Genomic DNA, 19,923 nt, shown 5'->3' with positions numbered 1-19,923 from the left:
CCGATTGGCCCCCACACCTCCCTTAGTGAGACCCCAACCCACCCCGCAGCGTCCGATTGGGCGGGGCTGAGAGCTAGGCCACAGAAATCTCTATCACTTCCCCTGGCCCGCCTTCGGACGAGAGTCTCTGTATTTTGATTCATCGACGTATTGGTCGCTCGAGCGAGTCCTTACTGTCACTGGACAAGGGACGAGTCAGTCACTCAAGTAGTGGCGAGGAGGGGGAGGGGCTAGTGAGATGCCTACCCATACAAAGTGCTGATTGGACAAACATTTGTTTTCTCTTCCGCTGGTTGGTGCTGGGAGGATTTCCCCGCCCAGAAATGTGATCACGTGGCCGTCAACTTTCACCCAGGATGTCTACCAGCTGACTTCCCCTTAGCAACGGAATGCGGCTCTAGGTTCCCCTAGCAACCGGGCGGAGCGCTAGCAGCCCGCGGCCGACGGTGCTGGAGACGCTGAGAGCCTGGGGCCCAGAGGTTGCAGGAGGACCAGCGAGGGCGGCGCTCTTGACCTTTTCCCGGAGGAGCCCGCCGGCCTGTCCCACCTGGAGGAGGACGTCCGGGCCCCCTGGCAGCCACCTCCTGGACACACGCGGGTGCCGGCTTTCGGGCCTCGCGGGGAGAGGAGGTGGGGACGCTTTTACTCCGGGCGCAGACCCCCAGGAGACCTCTGAAAGCCCATCCCCGCCTCCGGACAAGGAGAGGTACCCGGCCCACCGATACCTCTTCAAGAGGGCATCACTGACCCTCCGTCTGACCTCTCAGCTGTCGTTAACTTGTTGCCATATGAAGGGTTTTGGCTTGGAGCGTGGACACCGAGTCCATGTCCGCCTCTTGTCGGCAGCTCCCTTCCGGGGCTCAGTTTCCCCGTCTGGGAAGTTAGGGCAGCAGGGCTCCCTTCTCCAGAGCAGACCTGTAATTCAATAATGCGTGTGCACCAGCACGCAGTGAGCACTCGGTCAATGGTTGGTTTTCTCTTATTAATTCTGGGCCAGTAGGGGCTGTATTTTTCAGGTCCAGTTGATCCTAAATTCTTGTTTCACAGGGCAATTCTGGATCTGGTTCTCCGTGAGGAGACTGCTCCGTTGACTCCCAGCTGCTTTCCCGCCTTCTGCAGGAACATTCTTGTCAGGCAAGTCAACAGGAACCCCAGCTGGGTGGTAAACTATTGATAAAGTCCCCTTAGGGGAGGAGTGTTCAGGCCTCGCCCCGACCCTGAACAGCCTTGAAGAACAATGATGGTCCACAGTGCCTGGGCAGGGTCGAGTCCTGCTTCTCCGGTAGACTCTATGCGTCACCTTGGGCTAGTTGACCTTTCCAAGTAGCTTCTGTTTTCTTATTGGAAAACTGCAGGCGGTTGGTCCTTGGTGTAAATTGAGTCCAAGGTCTCTCAGATCCACCACCCTCGCACCTCTTCTCAGAACAACAGCAGAGTGAGCTTCTCAATGTTGAAGTCTGATTACGTCCCTGCCCTTGTTAAGCCCCAGGAGCTTCCCGGGGGTCATAGGATAACAACAGTCCTGTAGGCCTCTCCAGCCTCGCATTGCTTCAACCACAGTGCAACCCGACTCCTCCTGTGTCCCTAGGGCCCTCAGTGTGCAAACCCTCTTCCTTCTCTCTGGCTCATCCTCCAGGTCTCAGCCGGGTCCCTAACGTGCACTGTCACAGTTCCTCACATGATAAACTTGTCATGGTTCATAATTAAAGATGTGTGTGATTGATTCAGGTCTGAAACAGAGAGAAGATCTGTTTTATTCCCAGCCTGTAGTGACCCCTCATTACACATACGGGAGTTAAATAAAAGATCTTAAGCAAATGCAGGGGTGAGGAACTGTCCATCTTTCACAGATGGGAAATCAAAGGCTTCCCCAGTGAACTAAGAGGTGAGGTTAGTTGCCAACGGATGCGTGGTCAGAATCCACGCCCCTGCCCAAGTGTGCTTAACCAAGAGTGCACGTAACGGCTCTTCCACATGACTGTTGGGCCCCACTGAAAGCAAGCTTGACCTGTCATAGGGGCCAGGCCTTGGTGGACTGGGACTGGCAAGAAGTCAGCCAAAGCTTTGAAATAAGAATTAAGAACCATTTCCCAAAGCACAGCACTTTTCTTTAAAAAAACGACAAACACTTTCAGGCAACATCTGCCAAATACAGCACATAGCAATTTCCCCAAAGACAAATTGTTGCCAAGTTATGGGAAATCTTAGGAAAAGATTGTTTCAAGAGAGTGGGGAGATGGAGAGAGGTAGGCGGAGGACTGGAAGCATCTTTGGGAGTTGCATTGATCACCCTAAGGAGATGGAGCTGGTGTGGAGAGACTGGAGAGAATGGGATAGAAGGCGCCGGAGGAGGAGGGGGAAGGGGAGGCTGTGCCTCCTCTGGGGCAGGAGGAAAGGACACGCCACAGTTAGAGACACTGGCACAGTTGATCAGGGACATTCTGGAAACAGAATACTCACATTTGCGTAAGCTGCATTGCAAGGGGTGGGGGTGGGGGAGGGCAGTGGGGCAGTGAGACCAGGTGGCAGGGCTGCCAGGCCCACCCAGTTTGCAGTGGACGCCATCAGCCCAATGCCAGGAGTCTCTCCAGCAGCACTCAGTGGGATAAGACACAGAACTCAGGGGCTGCCTAGCCTCAGGGACCAGCAGGACAGAGAGGCCTGGCTGCTGGGGACACAGGGGGTACAAAGGCAGTCGGTGAACCCACAGGGAGGTGGGGACAGGCTGGGCAGCAGAGGAAGGGCTGAGTCTGTAGAGGGTCTGGGAGGCAGAGTCGGGGCATTTCCAGTAAATCACACCCTCCTGCAGGGTCCAGCCCTTCCGGGTGCTCTCGCTAATGGGGCTGGTAAAGATGGAACCAGGTCAGGGTGCCCAGGGTCCCCAGGACTGGGACTCTTGTGCCCACAACTGACCCACTCCACACACCCCCTTTGCCTCAGTGTCTCAGCCAAATCCCTTGGCAACAGGCGCCTAGTGGAGTGAGTTTAAGGAAGAGAGGGCTGAATGTGCGAAGTCAGGACAGTCCCGGGGGCCTGAGATTTGGGACCTGTGTCAGTCTGTCCATCCTTCATCTCTTTTCCTGGATGTGTATTCCCATATCTGCTTCTGTCTGTCTGTCCGCCTTGACCCCCCTCACTCTCACTTGACCACATGCCTGGCCTGCCCCTGGCTCAAGCAGCGGTTCTGAGGGCACCTTCACCCTGCGGCCCCAGGAAGGACCAGCTCCAGTCAGCGTCCACCAGCGTCCCCCACCACAGCTGCTCACAGACATGGCTGCCTGCAGGCAGTGATGTGCTCAGGGAGGGGGCGCCATGGCTGGTTGGCCCGGCTGGAGCCGCCAAGGATCGTTGTTAGGGGTTGTTGTCAAGAAACCTCCAAGGGAGAGGGAGGCGCGGAAATTCAGAGGCCGAGATGGGCACGGCCATGAGGACAGCTGAACTCTGGAGGCTGAGGAGATGGGTGTGTACGCCAGGGCCAGGGGCACAGCTGTGTTATGGAGCCAAGGGTTGCTCTCTTGTGGGTTGGCACCAGGCGGGACACTGCCGGGGCCCTGGAGCAGCCCCAGTACCGCAGCCAAGGGTTGGGGTGCCGCCTTCAGAGTGTCTGTGGCCGCCATGCCGCCCCACGATGGTGTGCAAAGACCCCAGGAGACCCGTCCTGCAAAGGAGGCAGGAGACGCGGCCTAGGGACAGACGTGGTGTTTTCCAGGGAGGATGCACCAGCTGTGCGACATGGAACCCAGGGTGATGGACGACGACATGCTGAAGCTGGCCGTGGGGGAGCAGGGCCCACGGGACGAGGCCGGGCAGCTGGCCAAGCAGGAGGGCATCCTCTTCAAAGACGTCCTGTCGCTGCAGCTGGACTTCCAGAGTGTGTATTCCGGGCGGGGCAGGTGCCAGGTGGGGTGGGTGGTCCGGGGTGGCCTTCGGCCCTGCCTGGGTTAGAAGGTGTAGGGCCAGCACGGACGGCTTGAAAACAAGATACTGAGTGTTGGTAGCACGTGAACACCCACAGCACCCCCACCTCCAAGTAACAACAAGAAAGGGGCAAATTCTCCCTCCAACTCTAGGAGAACTCCGAAGGCCACGCTGTCTCCACCACATCTCCACCCTGGCTCCTGGGAGCAGGGTCCCCGGCAGGGGAACCTAGGAGGGTGGTCCCACGGGTCAGAGTGCGGGGCGAGGACATGCTGGGGAGCAGCTTCAGAGAAGCGGTTGGAAACAGCAGGGGCAGGGGCCTGTCCCTCTGTGAGACGGGGTGGCTGCAGCCCCATCCTGGGTGCTGGGTGGGTGGACGAGACAAGGTAACAGAGGCCTGGCTTGCTCAAGGAGGGGGCGCAGGAGGAAGCGGGAGAGGTGGGCAGAGGTCCTGTCCCTGCTCTATCCCGGGCCTCCATGTCAGCCTGCCGGGTCATCCAGTTGACAGCAAGGACGTCCTAAGTCAGAGCTGGGGACTCGGCGGTGCCCAGGGCAGGTCCGGAGTTGCAGAGCGGGGAGGGCCCTGCGCCTCAGCCCCCTCGGCGTGAGAGGGCTAAGGGGCACAGAGTGGGTGTCCGGGCCCTCCCGGCTTCCCTGGCCCCACCTGCCGCTCAGGCGCTGTTTCTCAGACGCTGTGATGCCAGGTGCTGTTCTGAGCACCAGGGAGTCAGCTGTGAACAAGACAACCTGTCCTCGTGCCGCTCGCCGTCTAGGGAGGGGGACACAGAAAATAAAGAAGGAAAATACAGTGTGTCCGAGAGGTCCCGTGTGCCCTGGAGAAAAATAAGCAAGGAGAGGAGAAAAGGGGAGTTGGGGTGTGGTGTTTTGTTGGGGGGTCAGAGGCCCCACCAAGAAGGTGACAGTTGAGCAAAAACTAGGAGGAGGTGAGGACAGGAGCCACGTGGGGATCCGGGGAAGGCGGTCCAGGCAGAGGGAACAGCCAGCCAGGCCTCTGAAGCATGGGGGTTGGGGGTGGCTGGTGTCACTCCAGGAAACCCGGCTCAGCGAGCTGGGGACAGATGCCATCTCACCCGGCCCCGCGACCGGGCCCTGGGTCAGGGAGCCGCTGTCCACCGGCCTGGGGAGGGCAGCGGCCCCCCGAGTGAATGTTGAAACCGCCGCCCTAGTGTGTGCTTGTTAAAAGCAATTTTTTTAACCCCTTTCACTTTTATATTATTTCAGTTCTTTTAATGAGCATAGTCTCATTTTATAAGTTTTGGATATCATTACAAAAGCAAATATAGAAAAAAGGGACAGGTGAACAGCAGAGCTCTGGGGCTTCTAGGAAAACTGGACACGCTCAGGCCTGCCTGCCTGGCTCAGCGGCCGCGGGCTCAGGCACTCGGTGACACTGGGAAGCTGCCTCTGCCGTGTAAGCAATCTGTCCCCTCCCCATGCGCAGATACCTGGGCCCCATCTTTCTGTCCCTCGTGTGCCTGCAGGTGTTCCTTTGGGTATATACACTGCAGGTCTTTGCAAACAGAATCCACGTAGAGAAACTTCAGGGTCAAAGGACACAGTATTTCTGTCCACGAGGCCAAGCACCCTCCAAACTGCTCAACTAGCTGTCTGGCCGCCCTGAGGCCTTGATTCTATTTGTCACCCTGTGGAAGGAAGGAGGGGCCCTTCCTGTGCCCTGTGTCCTGAGCCCAGGCGTTCCAAGGGCAGCTGAGTGAATCCCTGACCAGATGGCCAGCCCCTTGCACCCTGTGGTGTGCCCATGAGCCACCGGGACCGCAGCACCGACGGGGACTCGGAGCTCCGCAGTGCTGGCCCACACATCCAGGGCCCCCGCACACTTCGGGGACGTGGCGGAGCTCTGGAGCCTGTCACATGGTTAGCATTGGTCATCCAGCCCCCAGACGCTGGTGCTGAAATCCTGACCCTGACTCTGACCGGAAGCAGCACAGCGTGTGCCCTGTTGTTTCAGACATCCTACGCATAGACAACCTCTGGCAGTTTGAGAACTTGCGGAAGCTGCAGCTGGACAACAACACCATCGAGAAGATCGAGGGCCTGGAGAAGCTCACTCGCCTGGTCTGGCTGGGTGAGGCCCCGGCGTCCCCCCAAGTCCACGGTGATGCCCACCAAGCCTGCCCCGGCAAGGTTCTGGCTCAGCTTAGCCCTGGCAGCAGGAGCTCCCTCTGCTGGGAGCAAGGAAGCTGCTCTCAGAAAGCCTGGGCCCGTGCTGGGACAGCCCAGGCGGAACATTCTGCTCCCACCTGTCAAATGTCCCATCGTGGGAGGGGGTCAAGGGAGCAGCCTGGGCTCCTGGTTACCCTAGACTCAGGCTGACAGGTAACCGTGGGCCCCAGATCACACCAGCAGTAACCATCTCAGCGCTAGTGTGCACTGACGACTCTGCCTGCTAAGCTGGGCCTGTGTGCTTCCTGTGTGAGGTCCCCTGACCTACCCAGCAACCCCACTGTAGAGAGGAGCACACTGAGGTCACAGCAAGCAGCGGGCCAGGAGCTCCCAGCATTTTGTCTCATTTAGCCCTCACAGCAGTCCTCGGGGGCTCCGAGAGGCCAGGGCATGCTCCCTGAGCTCCATGACCCAGAAGCCCAGGGCTGGGACAGACCCACGCCCGTCTGACCCCGAAGCCCACGTTCAGTCCCTCCTGCCAGGCTGCTTCCCATTAACGGGCAGCCTGGGGCATCGGTGCGCCTCCCAGTTTACAGAACACCCCCAGCTCCAATGTACGGCCGCCAGCCCACAGCAGCCCCACAGGCTACCACGTCACAGACCCAGAGGATGAGAGGCTGAGGGCCTCGGAGCTGCGTGCACTGCGGCAGAGGCCGACCGCAGCCAGGGCTCCTGGCAGCTCCGCCCAGGTCTCTCGCCCCGACAGCCCCTCCCAGAAACCCACTGAGGATGAGTCCTGGGTTTGGCCCACCTGCATCAACAGAAGACAGAGGAGAGGTGCTGGGTCAGCCCGGATCCTAAGCCACAAGCCTTCTGAATGCCGGGCTTTTAGGCAAGCTGTCTCTCAGACATGAAACCAGGCCCATGGGTCCCCGTGAGGTGCCCCTGTGACGCCCAATGTCCTGTGGCATTGGGTGGAGAGCCGAAGGGGAAAGTTCTGGTAAGAGGTCAGGCTACCCTCTCAGAGAGCCAGCAGCCCACCTTTGTCCAGCTCTGGCACTAGTCACCCAGGGAGGGCGGGGTCCCTGGGATGCAGGAGTCGGGGTAGGGAGAGGGTGCTGGATGGCTCAGCACAGCACCCCTGCACACACAGGCCCTGCTGGTGGCCCCCTGCAGCCAGCCATCCCAGGGCTAAGGGTGAGCCGCAGCCAGCTAATATAGACCCCCAAAAGCTGAATGCTCACATCTCGTCCCAACTTTACATTCAGGGATGTCCTGTTGGGAGCTTGAAATTGGCCACAGTGGGAGTATTTACAACAAAGGATTTAGCAAGCGCTACAGATCGGGGCCTTTCCCAGCACACCTGCAAAGATTGCAGCCAGGCTGCGCGGAGGGAAAGGAAGGGGCAGGCGTGGTGTTGGCAGACTCCGGTGCGGGTCCCAGCCTGTTTTGTACAAGTTACTTCAGCCTCTGAACCTCATTTTCTTTATATGCTGTGGATCTTGGGCACACCCCCAGGCCTCTTTGAATCCTCATTTCCTTGTCCATAAGGTGCAGGTGGTGACACCTGTGCTGTGAGGACTGAATGAGGAAATGCACTGGGAGGGCCTGGCATGGGGAAAGGACAATAAATTGTCAGTCCCCACTGTTGGCAGGTGAGCATCCCCTGATGTGACAAGGAGGCTAAATTTAGATGTGAATAAACTGACTTCCTGAATCACCTTTAAATGTGACAGCTTATCTGAACACTCATGAAAAGTCCCCAGTCTGGGCCTCTGGGCCACGGGTGTTCAGGACAGGGTGGCAGCCCCAACCCCAACCAAGCCCCCAGACCTGCAGTGGGGAGAGAGCTGTTTTATTCCCAAAGATGTGACTCGAGCTAGAGAAGGTCTGACGTCTCAGCTGGGGTTGGGGCTGGGGTTTTGGGGAGGCGAGCCAGCAGTGGCACAGCTGGGAGGGAACTGTCACCCCCACCCCAAGATGCACTGCTCTGACCTGCCAGTGAGTTTCCACCCCAGAACAGGGCAGCGTAGACCCAAGTCCCGGCCCGGAAGCTGAGCGGCCAAGCTGGCGAGGGCACGGAGCTGCGGGGGGACGGTCACCCCCAACCCAGGCCCAGACCCCACGGCCCTCTTCCGCAGACCTGTCCTTCAACAATATTGAGACCATAGAGGGGCTGGACACGCTGGTGAACCTGGAGGACCTGAGCCTGTTCAACAACCGAATCGCCAAGATCGACTCTCTGGACGCCCTGGTCAAGCTGCAGGTTCTGTCCCTGGGCAACAACCGGATTGGAAACCTGATGAACGTGAGCGCGGGGACGGCGGGCGTGGCCTGGAGCGGGCCGGTGGACTGGGCTGGGTCGAGGGCCGGCGAGAGGGGCGGGGCCGGCGGGCCGAGGCTGAGCTTCCAGATCCTCCCTTTTTCCTGGAGCAGCCGGAAATCCAGGTTGGATGACATTTAGACACTATTCTAACCCATGAGAGCCCATCTGTGGGTCCCAGTGTGTGCCTCTGCCTCGGTGGAGTCTCCCCTTCCCTGTGCCCCACACTCTCTCGCCCCACAAACGTTTGCTGAGGGAGGATCTATTGGCCTGAGGCCTCTGGCCTGTGCTCAGTGGGCACAGAGACAGAAGGTCCCTCGGGGTGCCCAGCAGACACCCTAATCAAGACGCAAGGAGACAAGACGCCACCCCGGGTGCCAGGGGTGTGTGTGCTGGGGGTGGGCAGAAGTCACTGGTCACTGGGGGAAGGCGGGCTTCCCCTGCACACCCCACAACAGGTCTGCAGCAGCGAGCTGGGGGTGTGGCAGCATCTATAAGGGTCTTGCGTCAGAGGTGACTTTTCCAGACAGCTCCTGGGCAGGACCGTGCTGGGACCTGCTCCCCCAGCTGCCGGTCAGTCTGGGGGCTTCCAGCACCTTTCAAGTTCCTTTCCCCCTTGGGTCAGTCATGTGGCTCGGGGGCCACACCCAAGCTGCACACCCTGAGCCTCGAGCCTGCTGGCCTCAGTTTCCTCATCTGTAAAATGAAGATAATGGCTGTGACCCACCTGCCAGGGATTGACTGAGGTGATGCACTTCGAGGCACTTCACTCAGAGTCTGAGGCAACCCTGCTGTGGGTGCCCCTCCCCTGGCCTTGGCCATTCTCCCATCCCTATCCCCCTTTCCGGGGGGTGCTGGGTGCCAGGTGGTCCCCCGTGAATACGGGAGAAACATGTGGAGAGAGGAAGGAAGAAGCTGCCAGGGGTCCTGAGATCAGATCTCAGTGCTCTGAGACCCCTGGACCTCGTCACCTAATCAGGTGACTTGACCCAGAGAGCCCTGACTTAACCTACGAGCCTGAGCGTCTCTGGTGGTAGCCCTTATCTGCACAGTGTCTCTGACATCTAATGACAGACTTTCTTATTTATTTCCTAAGCTTGCTTTAATACCTGTTTATTGCACTAAAAACATGCAAGGAGGGCATGCAAGGAGGAGCCCCACTCCTGACCTTCGTCCCTGCGTCCCCTTCCAGAGGCCATAGCTGCTTCTCAATTGCACGTGTGTCTTTCCAGGCATCTCGTGGCTTCAATGTTTTGCATGATTGTCATGTGCGACCAGATGCCCTCTGGGCGCCGGCCTCTGGTTGGCCCCGGTCCTCCCGAGTTGGCGGTCCCCCTTCTGTCTGACGTTCTGGGGGGGACTTTGCCAGCCCCCTGCGTGGTTGGACGCTGAGGTGGTTTCCAATCTCGTGCCAGTACATGCAGGCTTTAACAGTGCCCTTAACAGGCGCTAGACAAGCCCATCCGTAAGATATGTTCCGAGAGGAGAACTGCTGGGTCTGAGGGCGTGTGCCCTTGTTATTTTGACAGATCTTGCCAATTGCCCTCGGCAGAAGTGGGACCATTTATAAACCCACCAGCAGTTACCAGAAGGCCTGTCCCCCTCACCATCCACAACACCCTTTGTCATCAGACCTTTCTCTCCTTGATGATCTAAAAGATGAAAAATGGAATCTCATCAGGAGAGCTCTTAAAAGTTAAATCAGATCCCGACAACCCCACTCGATGTACACTGAGAACCCCAGTGACTTCCAGTCCTTCGGACAAGACTCAAACTCTTGGCAGCAGCCTCTGAGGTGTTAGGTCATGTTTTCCCCCACCCTTCCCCAACCAGCTGCAGCCTCTCTGGCCTTGCTGGGCTCTTTCCTGCCTCAGGGCCTTTGCTTGTGCTATTTTTGCTTCTGGGAATGCACTCACCCCTGCTGTTCCTTGGCTGCTCCCTCAGGCCTCAGAGACCCGAGCCCTACCCGAAAACTTCCCGTCATTGTCTGTCGTGCCCCCTCTTTGAGTTCCTGTAGCACTTAGGCTGAACAGTAATGATTTTACTTACTTTTTCAAACAGTCTGGCTCCCTGCCTTTAGAACGTAAGCTCTTGCTCTAAAGGCTTTGTTTCCTCTCGTTTCCCCAAAGTCCAGCACGTGTCTGAGGCCTGGCAGGTGCCTAACGATGCTTGTTGAACGAATAAACAAATGACAAAGAAATTGTCCAGAACAGCTCACGAGGTTTCTTCTCTCCTCTTTCACGTAGCACAGGAGACGCTGTCAAATGAAACTCTAGCAGTCTTATTGGCCTGCCCCGTTTTGCTAAGAACAGAGCAAAGGGAGAATAAACAGCGGCTGGTGGACCTCCCACCAGCTGGTCCAGGCTAACTGAGATCAGGTTCCATGTAACTAAGAGCTTCGGGCCTCACAGCACTTTGCAGCTGGAAGAGGCCTCCCCTGTGAGAGTGGTGGTGGTGAGCACAGCCTGGCCGTCTGCGGAGGGGCTGGGGGCCTCTTCTCAGTGATGGTCCCTGCACACACAGTGCCCTCGCCCTCGTTCTACAGGTAGGGAAGTTGAGGCTCCCGGCTGGGAGGCGGCTGGCCTGGGGCCCACAGTGAGGGTGTGAGCCCAGGCCTGCTGACCGAAGGCCTCGGTCCTGCCATCCAGCCCGGGGCCCCAGCCCCCCTCCCCCATCCATGCACCCAGCACTGGCGGAGGCTGGAGGAGGCGGGCGGTGTCTCTCCCCTCCTCCTGCAGATCATCTACCTGCGGCGGTTCAAGGACCTGCGGACGCTGAGCCTCGCAGGGAACCCCATCGCTGCAGCGGAGGATTACAGGATGTTCATTTGTGCCTACCTTCCCGACCTTGTGTACCTGGACTTCCGGCGCATCGACGACCACACAGCAAGTGTCTCCCTCTGGTGTCCCAGCTACGTGGCTCAGTCTTCAGGCCCCGGGTGTCAGGCAAAGGGGGAGAGATCAGGGCGCTGCGTTCACGGGAGAGAGCAAGGGCGGCCCCTGCTCGACCTGCGTCTGTCGGGCGATTCCTGCAGGATCCCCCGCCCGCCTGTGTTGCTTCCCCTCTCCCCAGTCCTTCGCTAGTTACCCTAGACTCAGAATCTGAGCACCATGCACACCGCCCCCCACCCGCGGCTGGAAAGGCCCAGCACGGCCGAGGCCAGCGAGGCTGGGAGGGACCCCATGTCCCCTGAGAATGATGCCCTTCCTGCTCCCCCAACAGAAGGAGCTGGCGGAGGTGAAGCACCAGTACAGCACAGATGAGCTGAAGCACCAGGAGAACCTGATGCAGGCCCGGCTGGAAGACGAGCAGGCCCGGCGGGAGGAGCTGGAGGAGCACAAGGTTGGGGGGAACGCTGGCAGGAGGACCCCGCTCCCCACCTTTCCCTGCCCCGCCAGGGTCACGGGGCCAATGCTGTCTTTTGATTGCAAATATGCTGCCCAGCCTCACCTGGCTCTGGTGGAGCCAGCCAGTCCCCGCCTCCCTCTGCCCGACTGCCCCCGGGCTCCTCCAGCACGCGGGGCAGAGACACTGCGCCCAGCAATCTATCAGAGTAGCCCCCTTCCCTTAAGACCCCTGGGCGGTCTGTCACAGCCTCCCCATGGCCCTCCCTCCAGCCGGACGGGGCCAGCCCCCTTCAGTTTTCTGCCTCTGGACCTTCCCCGCCCAGCCTTCCTTGAGGGCCAGGCGCCCACAGCCCGGTGCCCAGCACAGGGCCCCGCCCAGGGAGCCCCCGTGTCTCTGCTGCAGGCTGCCTTCGTGGAGAACCTGAACGGCTCCTTCCTGTTCGACAGCATGTACGCCGAAGACGTGGAGGGCAGCAAGCTGGCGAGCCTGCCCGGCGTGGCCGAGCTCATGGAGACATATCCTTCCAGGCCCCGGGGAGGCCCTTCCACTCTGGGCCCCGGTTTCCCACCCTCGGGGCAGTGATGGGCTGAGCTGCCGGGGGACACGCTGAGTGTCTGGTCGGCGGGGCCCAGGGTGCCGACCTGGAGACTGACTGAGGTGTCTGTGGCGTAATCCCCATTCCCCACATTTACCAGTCCCTGCTGCACGCTTGGCATCCAGGATTTATAATTTCCTCAACCCGCCGCTAGACGGATCCTGTCTTATAGCTGGGGACACTCAGCTTGGAGAGGGTGGCTTGTCAGGGCCCCACAGTTCGGAGCTGTGGGCTGAGAGCCTGGTCCTCTCTCCCAGAGGACGCCACCAGCACCTGCCACTGGTGCAGCTACACTGCAGGCTGAGGGACCAGGACAGACTCAGGATGGACAGCAAGTCACAGTAGCCGGGGAGAGAAACCTGCTCCTAAGCACCACTGCTCCTGAGAGACCGGGGAGGGGGGCTGCCCTCCTGGCCTGGCTGTCACCCGCAGCTGGCTCACTTGGACAGAGGTGCCCCAGAGACAAAACACTGCCCAGCTTCCGGCCCCTTCCGGCCCCTCCCGGTCCCTCCGAGTCTCTCCTCTGCTCCGTCGCCTCCTCCCTCAAGGCAGCTCCGGGTCCTGAACCCCTCAGCCTGAGGTTGCCCCACCGCATTATTCTCCAAATCCCAACCCAGGAGCTACCTCCACCCTCGTCTGCACCCCCACCAGCCTACCCGTCTCCCGCCCCCAGCAGCTGCGAGCTTCCTTGACAGCCACTCACCTACAAGGACAAGTTCGTCATCATCTGCCTGAACATCTTCGAGTACGGCCTGAAGCAGCAGGAGAAGCGGAAAGCGGAGCTCGACACCTTCAACGAGCGTGTCCAAGAGGCCGTCCAGGAGAACCAGGCACAGGGCAGACACAGGACTGCCGAGTTCGAGGAGAAGCACTTGCTGGTAGGCTCCCCCCCACCCCCTGCCGCCTGCCACAGACACCCACCTGCCATCGGCCTGGCCCCTGCACCTTGGGGACCCGAGACCCAGGGACACAGTCCCCATTTACAGAGGTCACGCGCTCAGCGCAGAGCCAAGCTTGGGCTCCCGCCGGTACCACCCAGCCATGCTGGGTCACTCTGTTGACACTGTGTCTGGTGGCCAAGTCCCCAGGCCCCTCGTTAGTGAGTGGCTGGTCCTGGGGGCCGGGCTCGGACCCACGTGCTTTCCAGCCCATGGGCACCCACTCATCCCAGAGGGACCTGCATCTGCTCACCCCCCGGGGTGCTGTGTGGGCCTCTCCCCCGTGTGTCTGCTCCGGGCCTCCAATCAGAGCCTCCCGAGTTGCCAGTCCCACTGTGAGGCCGGACCTCACAGACACCACCTAATCCCAGGCTTTGTGAAGCCCAGGCAGGCTCTCTGCCCCTGCACCTGAGAAAACAGGAGTTTAGAGAATGGAAGAGGCTCACTCAAGGTCACACAGTGACTCAGACAGACCCCAGTTCAGGTCCCGCTGACTCTGAAGCCATCACTCCTCTCCAGGCCCAGTAAGACATTGTGCTGATGCACCAGCGAGCAGGGCGTCTGCTCCGATGGCCTACAGGCGTGGAGTGGGCAGAGCTGACACTGGAACTTGGGCAGCCCGACTCCAGCATCCAAGTTCTTACCCACAAAACCACATTGCCACCTGTCACTACAGTAATTACAGTTACTCTTAGCTGTGGATTCCTAAAGCACAGCTTTTGTCCCCAGAATTTAAGTGCCATCCGTGGCGAGTCCGAGCTGACCAACATCGAGACAAAGATAGCAGAACAGAGAGAGGACATCGCTGAGCTCTCCAACGCGCTCATGACGCTGGAGATGCAGCTGGTGGAGCAGCTGGAGGTAAGCGGGTCCCCGGGCACCGGTGCGATGTGGAGGCTCATTTACAGGAACCCGCGCACCAGCTGCGGCCTTCCCGGGCGCTCCCCTGCTGGAAACGTCGTGTGGCTCCCGGGCCGGGCTAAAGCGTCCCTGCCCATCAGTCTGGGGTTTGCTTCCAATGCTTTCCAGTCACTGAGATCACAAGTGGTCCTTGTGCAGCAGGAGAGGTGAGCTCATGCCTCTGGAATGTTCTCCCCATTGGGGAAGAGCCCAGACCCTCAGCTGGAAGAGGCTTTTTTTAATTAGACCCAAGGTGCTGTGCAGGTGCTTGAAAACCAGCGGACCCAGCTCTGGACCCCAGTCAGGGATGAAGCCAAGGCTCCCCACACTGAGCACAGGAGCCCGAGACTGAGCGTCAAGCAGTGGGGACAAGAAGTACTGCTGCCTGAAGCCCCCGGCGGCCAGCCTGGCTGGTGGCTCGAGTCTACAGCGTGGTGATGACCTGACCCTCCCCACGCTGCGCGGCTGGGCCCAGAGGCAGCGCCTCATCAGTGGCTCCTGTGTCAAGCGACATGTCAGCCACATCACAGGCCAGATGCTCGCCCCGCCGGGGAGGCTCCGGCTCTGCAGAAGGCTGCCACAGGGCACCGGGAGGCTCAGGCAGCAGCGGCTCCCGGTCGAGCAGGGAGAGCTCCTTTTCAACATCGAAATTCCCCAGGATGCATAGCCAGCCGCCATACTTGTATTACTAGCAGCCAAAAAGCTACTACATTATTTTTAGCGATCCTATATTTATTCATTACAAGAGTGTTGAGAAAAATGTAAGACTGGCTCGCCTGCAGATGGCCCTGACTCATGGACGGTCTGAGCCCTGTAGTCTATGGTGGGTCAGAGCCTGACCATCCTGCGGGCTCACCAGGTGGCAGCCACCACCATGGCGTGGGGGAGCCCGGCTGAGCGCTGGGATGCAGTGCAGGGGTGCCCTTGAGGAGGGAGGCGGGAGCCCTGCCGGCAGCCACACCTGCGGTCTAGGGGAACAGCCAGCATTACCAAGAGTTTCCTCTCCACCAGGCACCTTGCCAAGCATTTTGGGTGAAGATCCCCATTTATGCTTCACTGCAACCTCCTGAGACATGAACTGTGCAAAGGAAACCCATTTTATAGATGAAGACATCAAGGCCCCAGGAAGTTAGCCAACATTCCCAGAGTTCACACAGTGGTGGAGCTGGCAGGCAGCCTGGCTCTTAGCAACTCCCTCCTGTTTCTCTGGAGGTGAGGGAGGCAGATGCCACTGAGAAGCCCAGAGGAAGGGGAAGCTCTGTGTGCGTGTTTTGTGGGGACGACCAAGACAGGTGTTCCTGCAGAGACAGCAGTGCGTGCAAAGGCCTGGAGAAGGCACTGCACTAAACCTCCAGGGTGGTGAGCGAGGCACAATGGCTGGAGAGTAACGGCTGTGGAGAGCGGTCAGGACACAGCGTGCACCTGGGATGGTCGGGGGGTGTCTTTACCCTTAAGGTCTGCAGTCAGAGGAGGTGCCTGCTAAGTTGTAAGGAGCAGCTTCTGCTTTGGCGCTAGGTCAGTGGAGTTCGTGTCTGAATATACATGACAGCTGTGTTCTTCATTGTTTCCAGGAGACTATAAATATGTTTGAAAGGAACATTGTCGATCTGGTGGAACTCTTTATTGAAAATGTCCAAAGCCTATATCCTTTCCTCGGTGACCCTCCTGGGGAGGTGCTGTGGGCCCAGGGGGCTCTCCTGGCCCGGCCAGTGTCCCCGGCCGCCAGTAGGCTGGGGGAGGCACCTGCACGTGTAACAAAAGGCCCAGAGGGGAGTGCACCTGCACCAGCTAAGCAGGATGCACCTTCCTGGTGGCCACAGTGGGGTGACGAGCCTGCCAGTGCCCCAGACATGCTGGCAGAGACAGCAACAAATCAGCGTTTCATCACCAGACCTCGCTGTTTACCAGAAGTGCCTGTGCCCCGTTTGATTTACGGAAGATCTATATCTGTACCAAGAGGAGATTAGCAGGATCCTCTTCAGCGGGAATCTCCACTTTTGAAGAAGAAACCTCCAGGTTTTCACCAAGGAAATAGCCCACCTTTAGAGGATGGAGGTTTGACAACCAGTTGGAAAGTTCAAGGATCGCTTCCTGACCCTCAGCACAACAGCGCCTGCTTAGAGTGGACTGGGTGGCTCTGTGGGCCACTGCTCGCAGCAGAAGTCCTGGCATGTTTGTTCCCAAATGCCTGACCTCACCAGAAGACCAGACCCCAGAATCCCCCCTGGCCCCTGTGCTGCAGGTGCACATGCCCTGGGGGAGGGCCGGCCTTGGTGCTGAAGACACTGACAAATCACTTATAAATGAGGTCAATGGTCAGGTTAGAGGCCGACATTTGGGGCGTGACCAACCTTCTGCCACGGGGGAAGTCAGGGCCCTAAAGTTCACCCCAGAAGTCACCCCAGTCCTGCCCTCCTGGGCCCAGAGTCCCACAGGGACACAGAGGTATGGAGGCAGCTACCTGAGGAAGGTCCACTAGGTGAGGACCTGGGGGTGGGCCAGAGGGACCAGCTGGGAACGTGGGAGGACATCCAGGCCCAGAGAATGGGGAGAGGTGGTTTTAAGAGGGGGTCTTTGGGTCACAACAGAGGGTGGGGAGATGCTGCGGCGAGGAGGGACCCCGAGGGGTGTGAGGCAGGTGTGGCGGTGAAGAGGAGGATGCCCGGGGCCCTCGGGCTCCGCCCAGCGCAGGGGAGGGAAGCCCAGCCTTCTCGACCCTAGTCACGGCTTAACTCACGCTGCACGATGGCTCAGTGCCGGGACCTAGAGAACCACCACCACGAGAAGCTCCTGGAGATCGCCATCAACATCTTGGAGAAGATAGTCAAGGGCGAGCTGGACGAGGACCTGCCGGAAGACGTGCGCCCGGTGAGCGCGACTGGCGTGGGCGGGGTTGTACCCTGGTGGGCGTGGCCGTGGCGGGGCGGGCGGGGCGCCGCATCCCCCTCCAGCCTCGGTTTCCTCATCTGCGAAGGATGTAACCCCCTATGCACGGCGGTCGGTGGGTGAAGGAAGCTAACAAATGAGGCACCTGTGGGCACTAGGGGGCCCAGCTAGGGAGCTGTGATAACCGAATGCTTTCAACTTACCCACAGGCTGGCTTCCAAACGCTCACTTCTGTGGGGCTTCCGGCACTTCCTAAGAGAGACCACTACAAATAGAGGTTAAGGCCTGAGGCTTCCCCTGAAGGCCGTCTCAGCCCCCGAGTCTGGCGAGCAGCACTGCTGGGGTCTCTGACCACTCCCCTAGTGATGAATGGCTGTGGTCGCGGTCAGCTCCGCCCACGTCTGCTCGCTCGCTCGCTCGCTCGCTCGCTCGTGGGGCTCGGGGTCTCCCATGCTGGGGGCCAGCAGCAGGTGTGCTGTGTCTCTGGGAAGGGTGCCTGCTCTCCTTCCTTCACCATGCACTACCCCGTTCTCACCTCCCTCCACCTCCACGTCCCACCAAGTCAAGCTCCCAGCACCCTTTGCGGGCCCACCGGCCTTCCTGCCCTCCTCCACGAGGTCAGACACTTTGAAAGCCCAAACTGCATCCCAAGCTTTGCACAACACGCCCTGGTGGCTTCCCAGGGCTCCTGGAGTAATTCGTCACCATGGTCCCAGACACTGGTGCCCACCACCCTTGTTTGCTCCTCTCAGCGCTGTTCTGGGGGCAGACACGCCCTTCCCCCAGGCCTAGCTCCTCATCATCAGAGCTCAGCTCAAACGTCAGCTCCTTGGGGAGCCTTCCCTCATCACCTTCCGGAACGCCCACCGTCTCCCCATCACAGTGCAGGTTGTCGTGTTTATGTTGATTTGCTCATAAGACTGTTCACATCAACACAGTAAGACAGGTGCCACTGTGGTTCCCTTTCACAGAAGAGGAAACCGAGGCACAGAGATGAGAGTCACCAGCCCACTGACACCCAGCGAGCGTCTCAGTGGTGGAGCTTGAACATGGCAGCCTAGAGCAGGACAGAGGTGTTCAGATGAGGGACTAGGGCCCCTGGTTTCTGCTTCTTTTATCGAAGAGCAGGTCGTAACAAGTCACGCTGACGACACCGCTCTGAACAGCCCTCACTTGCAGTTTCCCCCAAATGCACTTGACTGAAGAATACTTTTTGCAGAGATACTAACATCTCAAGATTCCACAGGCCATACTTTGGAGACGATTAGGTAACCACTCCCGAGGACAGACAAACCCACCCACACCCTCTCTACAACACCCTCGGGTCCTTGGTGACACCTGACTCAGGCGTGAACACCTGGAACCTGGTGGGGGTTGCCTCCCACATCACTGTACACAGCAGGGAACCAGGTGCAAACAAGAAGCAGGAGCCCATGGGGAGCCCCAGGTCCCCCTAGGTCCACATGAGGGGCAGTGGAGGGACCCATCGGTTTGTGGAGCCTTCTGTCCCCAGAGCAGCCCGAGCCCCAGGCTTCCCACCCGACGGGCAGATCTCAGGTAGGTCGGACCTGACAACCACGGTCAGGACACCCAGAGCAGCCATCTGCCTCCTCCCTGGAAAGCTTGCTCCCAGACTCAAGGACTGCCCAGTGGCCGCTGGCCTCTGCCACGCTGGGGTGTGTGGTCCCAAAGACAAGCTGGTGGGCCGTGAGGCAGCGACTGGTTCAGGGCCTGCCTCTGTGCTCAGGGCAGGGCCCTAGTCCTCACGGGCTCCTTCCCACTCCCAGCTCTTTGTCGACAAAGACACGACTGTTAATGCGGTCGGGACATCCCACGACACGCACCTGCTGAAGATCGACAACCGGGAGGACGAGCTGGTGACCCGGGTCAACTCTTGGTGCACACACCTGGTGGACAAGGTGAGCGAGCGCACTGCCTCAGCAGGACGGAGGGGAGGGCACGGCTGCTGACACCAGCCCGGAGGCTGGGAGAGAGGGACGGACAGACGGACAGGGCCATTTCAGGAACTGCTTCTCCCTAGACGGACTCAGTAAGAGGTTCTTGAGTCCTCTGCCTGATGGGTGCCGGGCCGTGGTCTCTCCCCTCAGATTCACAAGGACGAGATGACAAGGAATCGCAGGCGCGTGAAGGAGATTAACCAGTACGTGGACCACGTGCAGGGTGAGCTGGACAGCCTGGAGTGCGGTGACATCCTGGACTAGTGCTGCGGCCATGCCAGCCTTCCCCACAAGAGGGGACGTGCAGATGCACAGAGAAATAAAGGACTGGGTCACCTTTCTCCTTCTTTAAAAAAGTAACCGGCATTCATGTCCACGTTTGGGCAGCTGGTGCCAGCTCAGAGCGATGTCCCAGGGCCAGGCTCCCAGCCATCCTGCCGCACCCAGGGCAGGAGGCCGCTGGCTGCTGGGGGGCAGAATGACGTGCACTCAGCCCCTGTCCCCAGTCAGCCCACCCAGGTGGAAGCCGCAGGGATGCGAGACCCTTTGGAGAGCACAGCCAGGCGTCATCCATCATCCGTGAAGTGGGGACGTGATGGTACCTCCTCTGAGCACAGTCGGGGGGTGGGGAGGGGGGTGCTGGGCAAGGATGGGGGGGCCTGCGAGCCTGGGCGCCTGAAACTCACAGACCCCTCCCGCTCCACCCTGGGCCCAGGCACCAGGAGAGCCTGCCTGCCACCTGGAGCCCTGCAAGTAAGTGGCTCCCTGAGCAGGAAGAGTGCACATCAGGTGGCCTTACTCAGGCTTTTAACCCAGAACAACAAATATCTTCTGTTTTCAAGAGTAAATCCTTTTCTCCTGAAACAGCAAAAAAATACAAACAGCTTGGACCAAAAATGACTCACTTTGAAA

At 59.4% G+C, this 19,923-nt stretch overlaps 1 protein-coding gene across 4 annotated transcripts; it reads left to right on the top strand.

The window, feature by feature from the left end:
- Nucleotides 1-119: 119 nt before the first annotated feature.
- On the top strand, nucleotides 120-19,351 carry DRC3 (dynein regulatory complex subunit 3). Of its 4 annotated transcripts, XM_072938545.1 has the most exons (14): nucleotides 219-630; nucleotides 1,048-1,134; nucleotides 3,710-3,871; nucleotides 5,909-6,025; nucleotides 8,205-8,371; nucleotides 11,125-11,271; nucleotides 11,609-11,728; nucleotides 12,137-12,249; nucleotides 13,033-13,207; nucleotides 13,997-14,128; nucleotides 15,739-15,809; nucleotides 16,912-17,035; nucleotides 18,841-18,972; nucleotides 19,162-19,351. In XM_072938545.1, the coding sequence occupies exons 3-14, from the start codon at nucleotides 3,715-3,717 to the stop codon at nucleotides 19,273-19,275; spliced, it is 1,569 nt and encodes a 522-aa protein (XP_072794646.1). In that variant the 5' UTR covers nucleotides 219-630; nucleotides 1,048-1,134; nucleotides 3,710-3,714; the 3' UTR covers nucleotides 19,276-19,351. The 4 variants fall into 4 exon arrangements, 1 of the variants encoding a protein (XP_072794646.1); XR_012059473.1 differs by lacking the exons at nucleotides 18,841-18,972; nucleotides 19,162-19,351 and having other exon boundaries at nucleotides 120-630; nucleotides 15,739-16,612; nucleotides 16,922-16,989; XR_012059475.1 differs by lacking the exons at nucleotides 18,841-18,972; nucleotides 19,162-19,351 and having other exon boundaries at nucleotides 120-706; nucleotides 15,739-16,612; nucleotides 16,922-16,989.
- The last annotated feature ends 572 nt before the right edge of the window (nucleotides 19,352-19,923 follow it).

The sequence above is a fragment of the Vicugna pacos genome, chromosome 16 (assembly GCF_048564905.1).
Source record: "Vicugna pacos chromosome 16, VicPac4, whole genome shotgun sequence".
Lineage (NCBI taxonomy): Eukaryota > Metazoa > Chordata > Mammalia > Artiodactyla > Camelidae > Vicugna > Vicugna pacos.
This window is presented reverse-complemented; position numbering and strand designations above follow the sequence as displayed.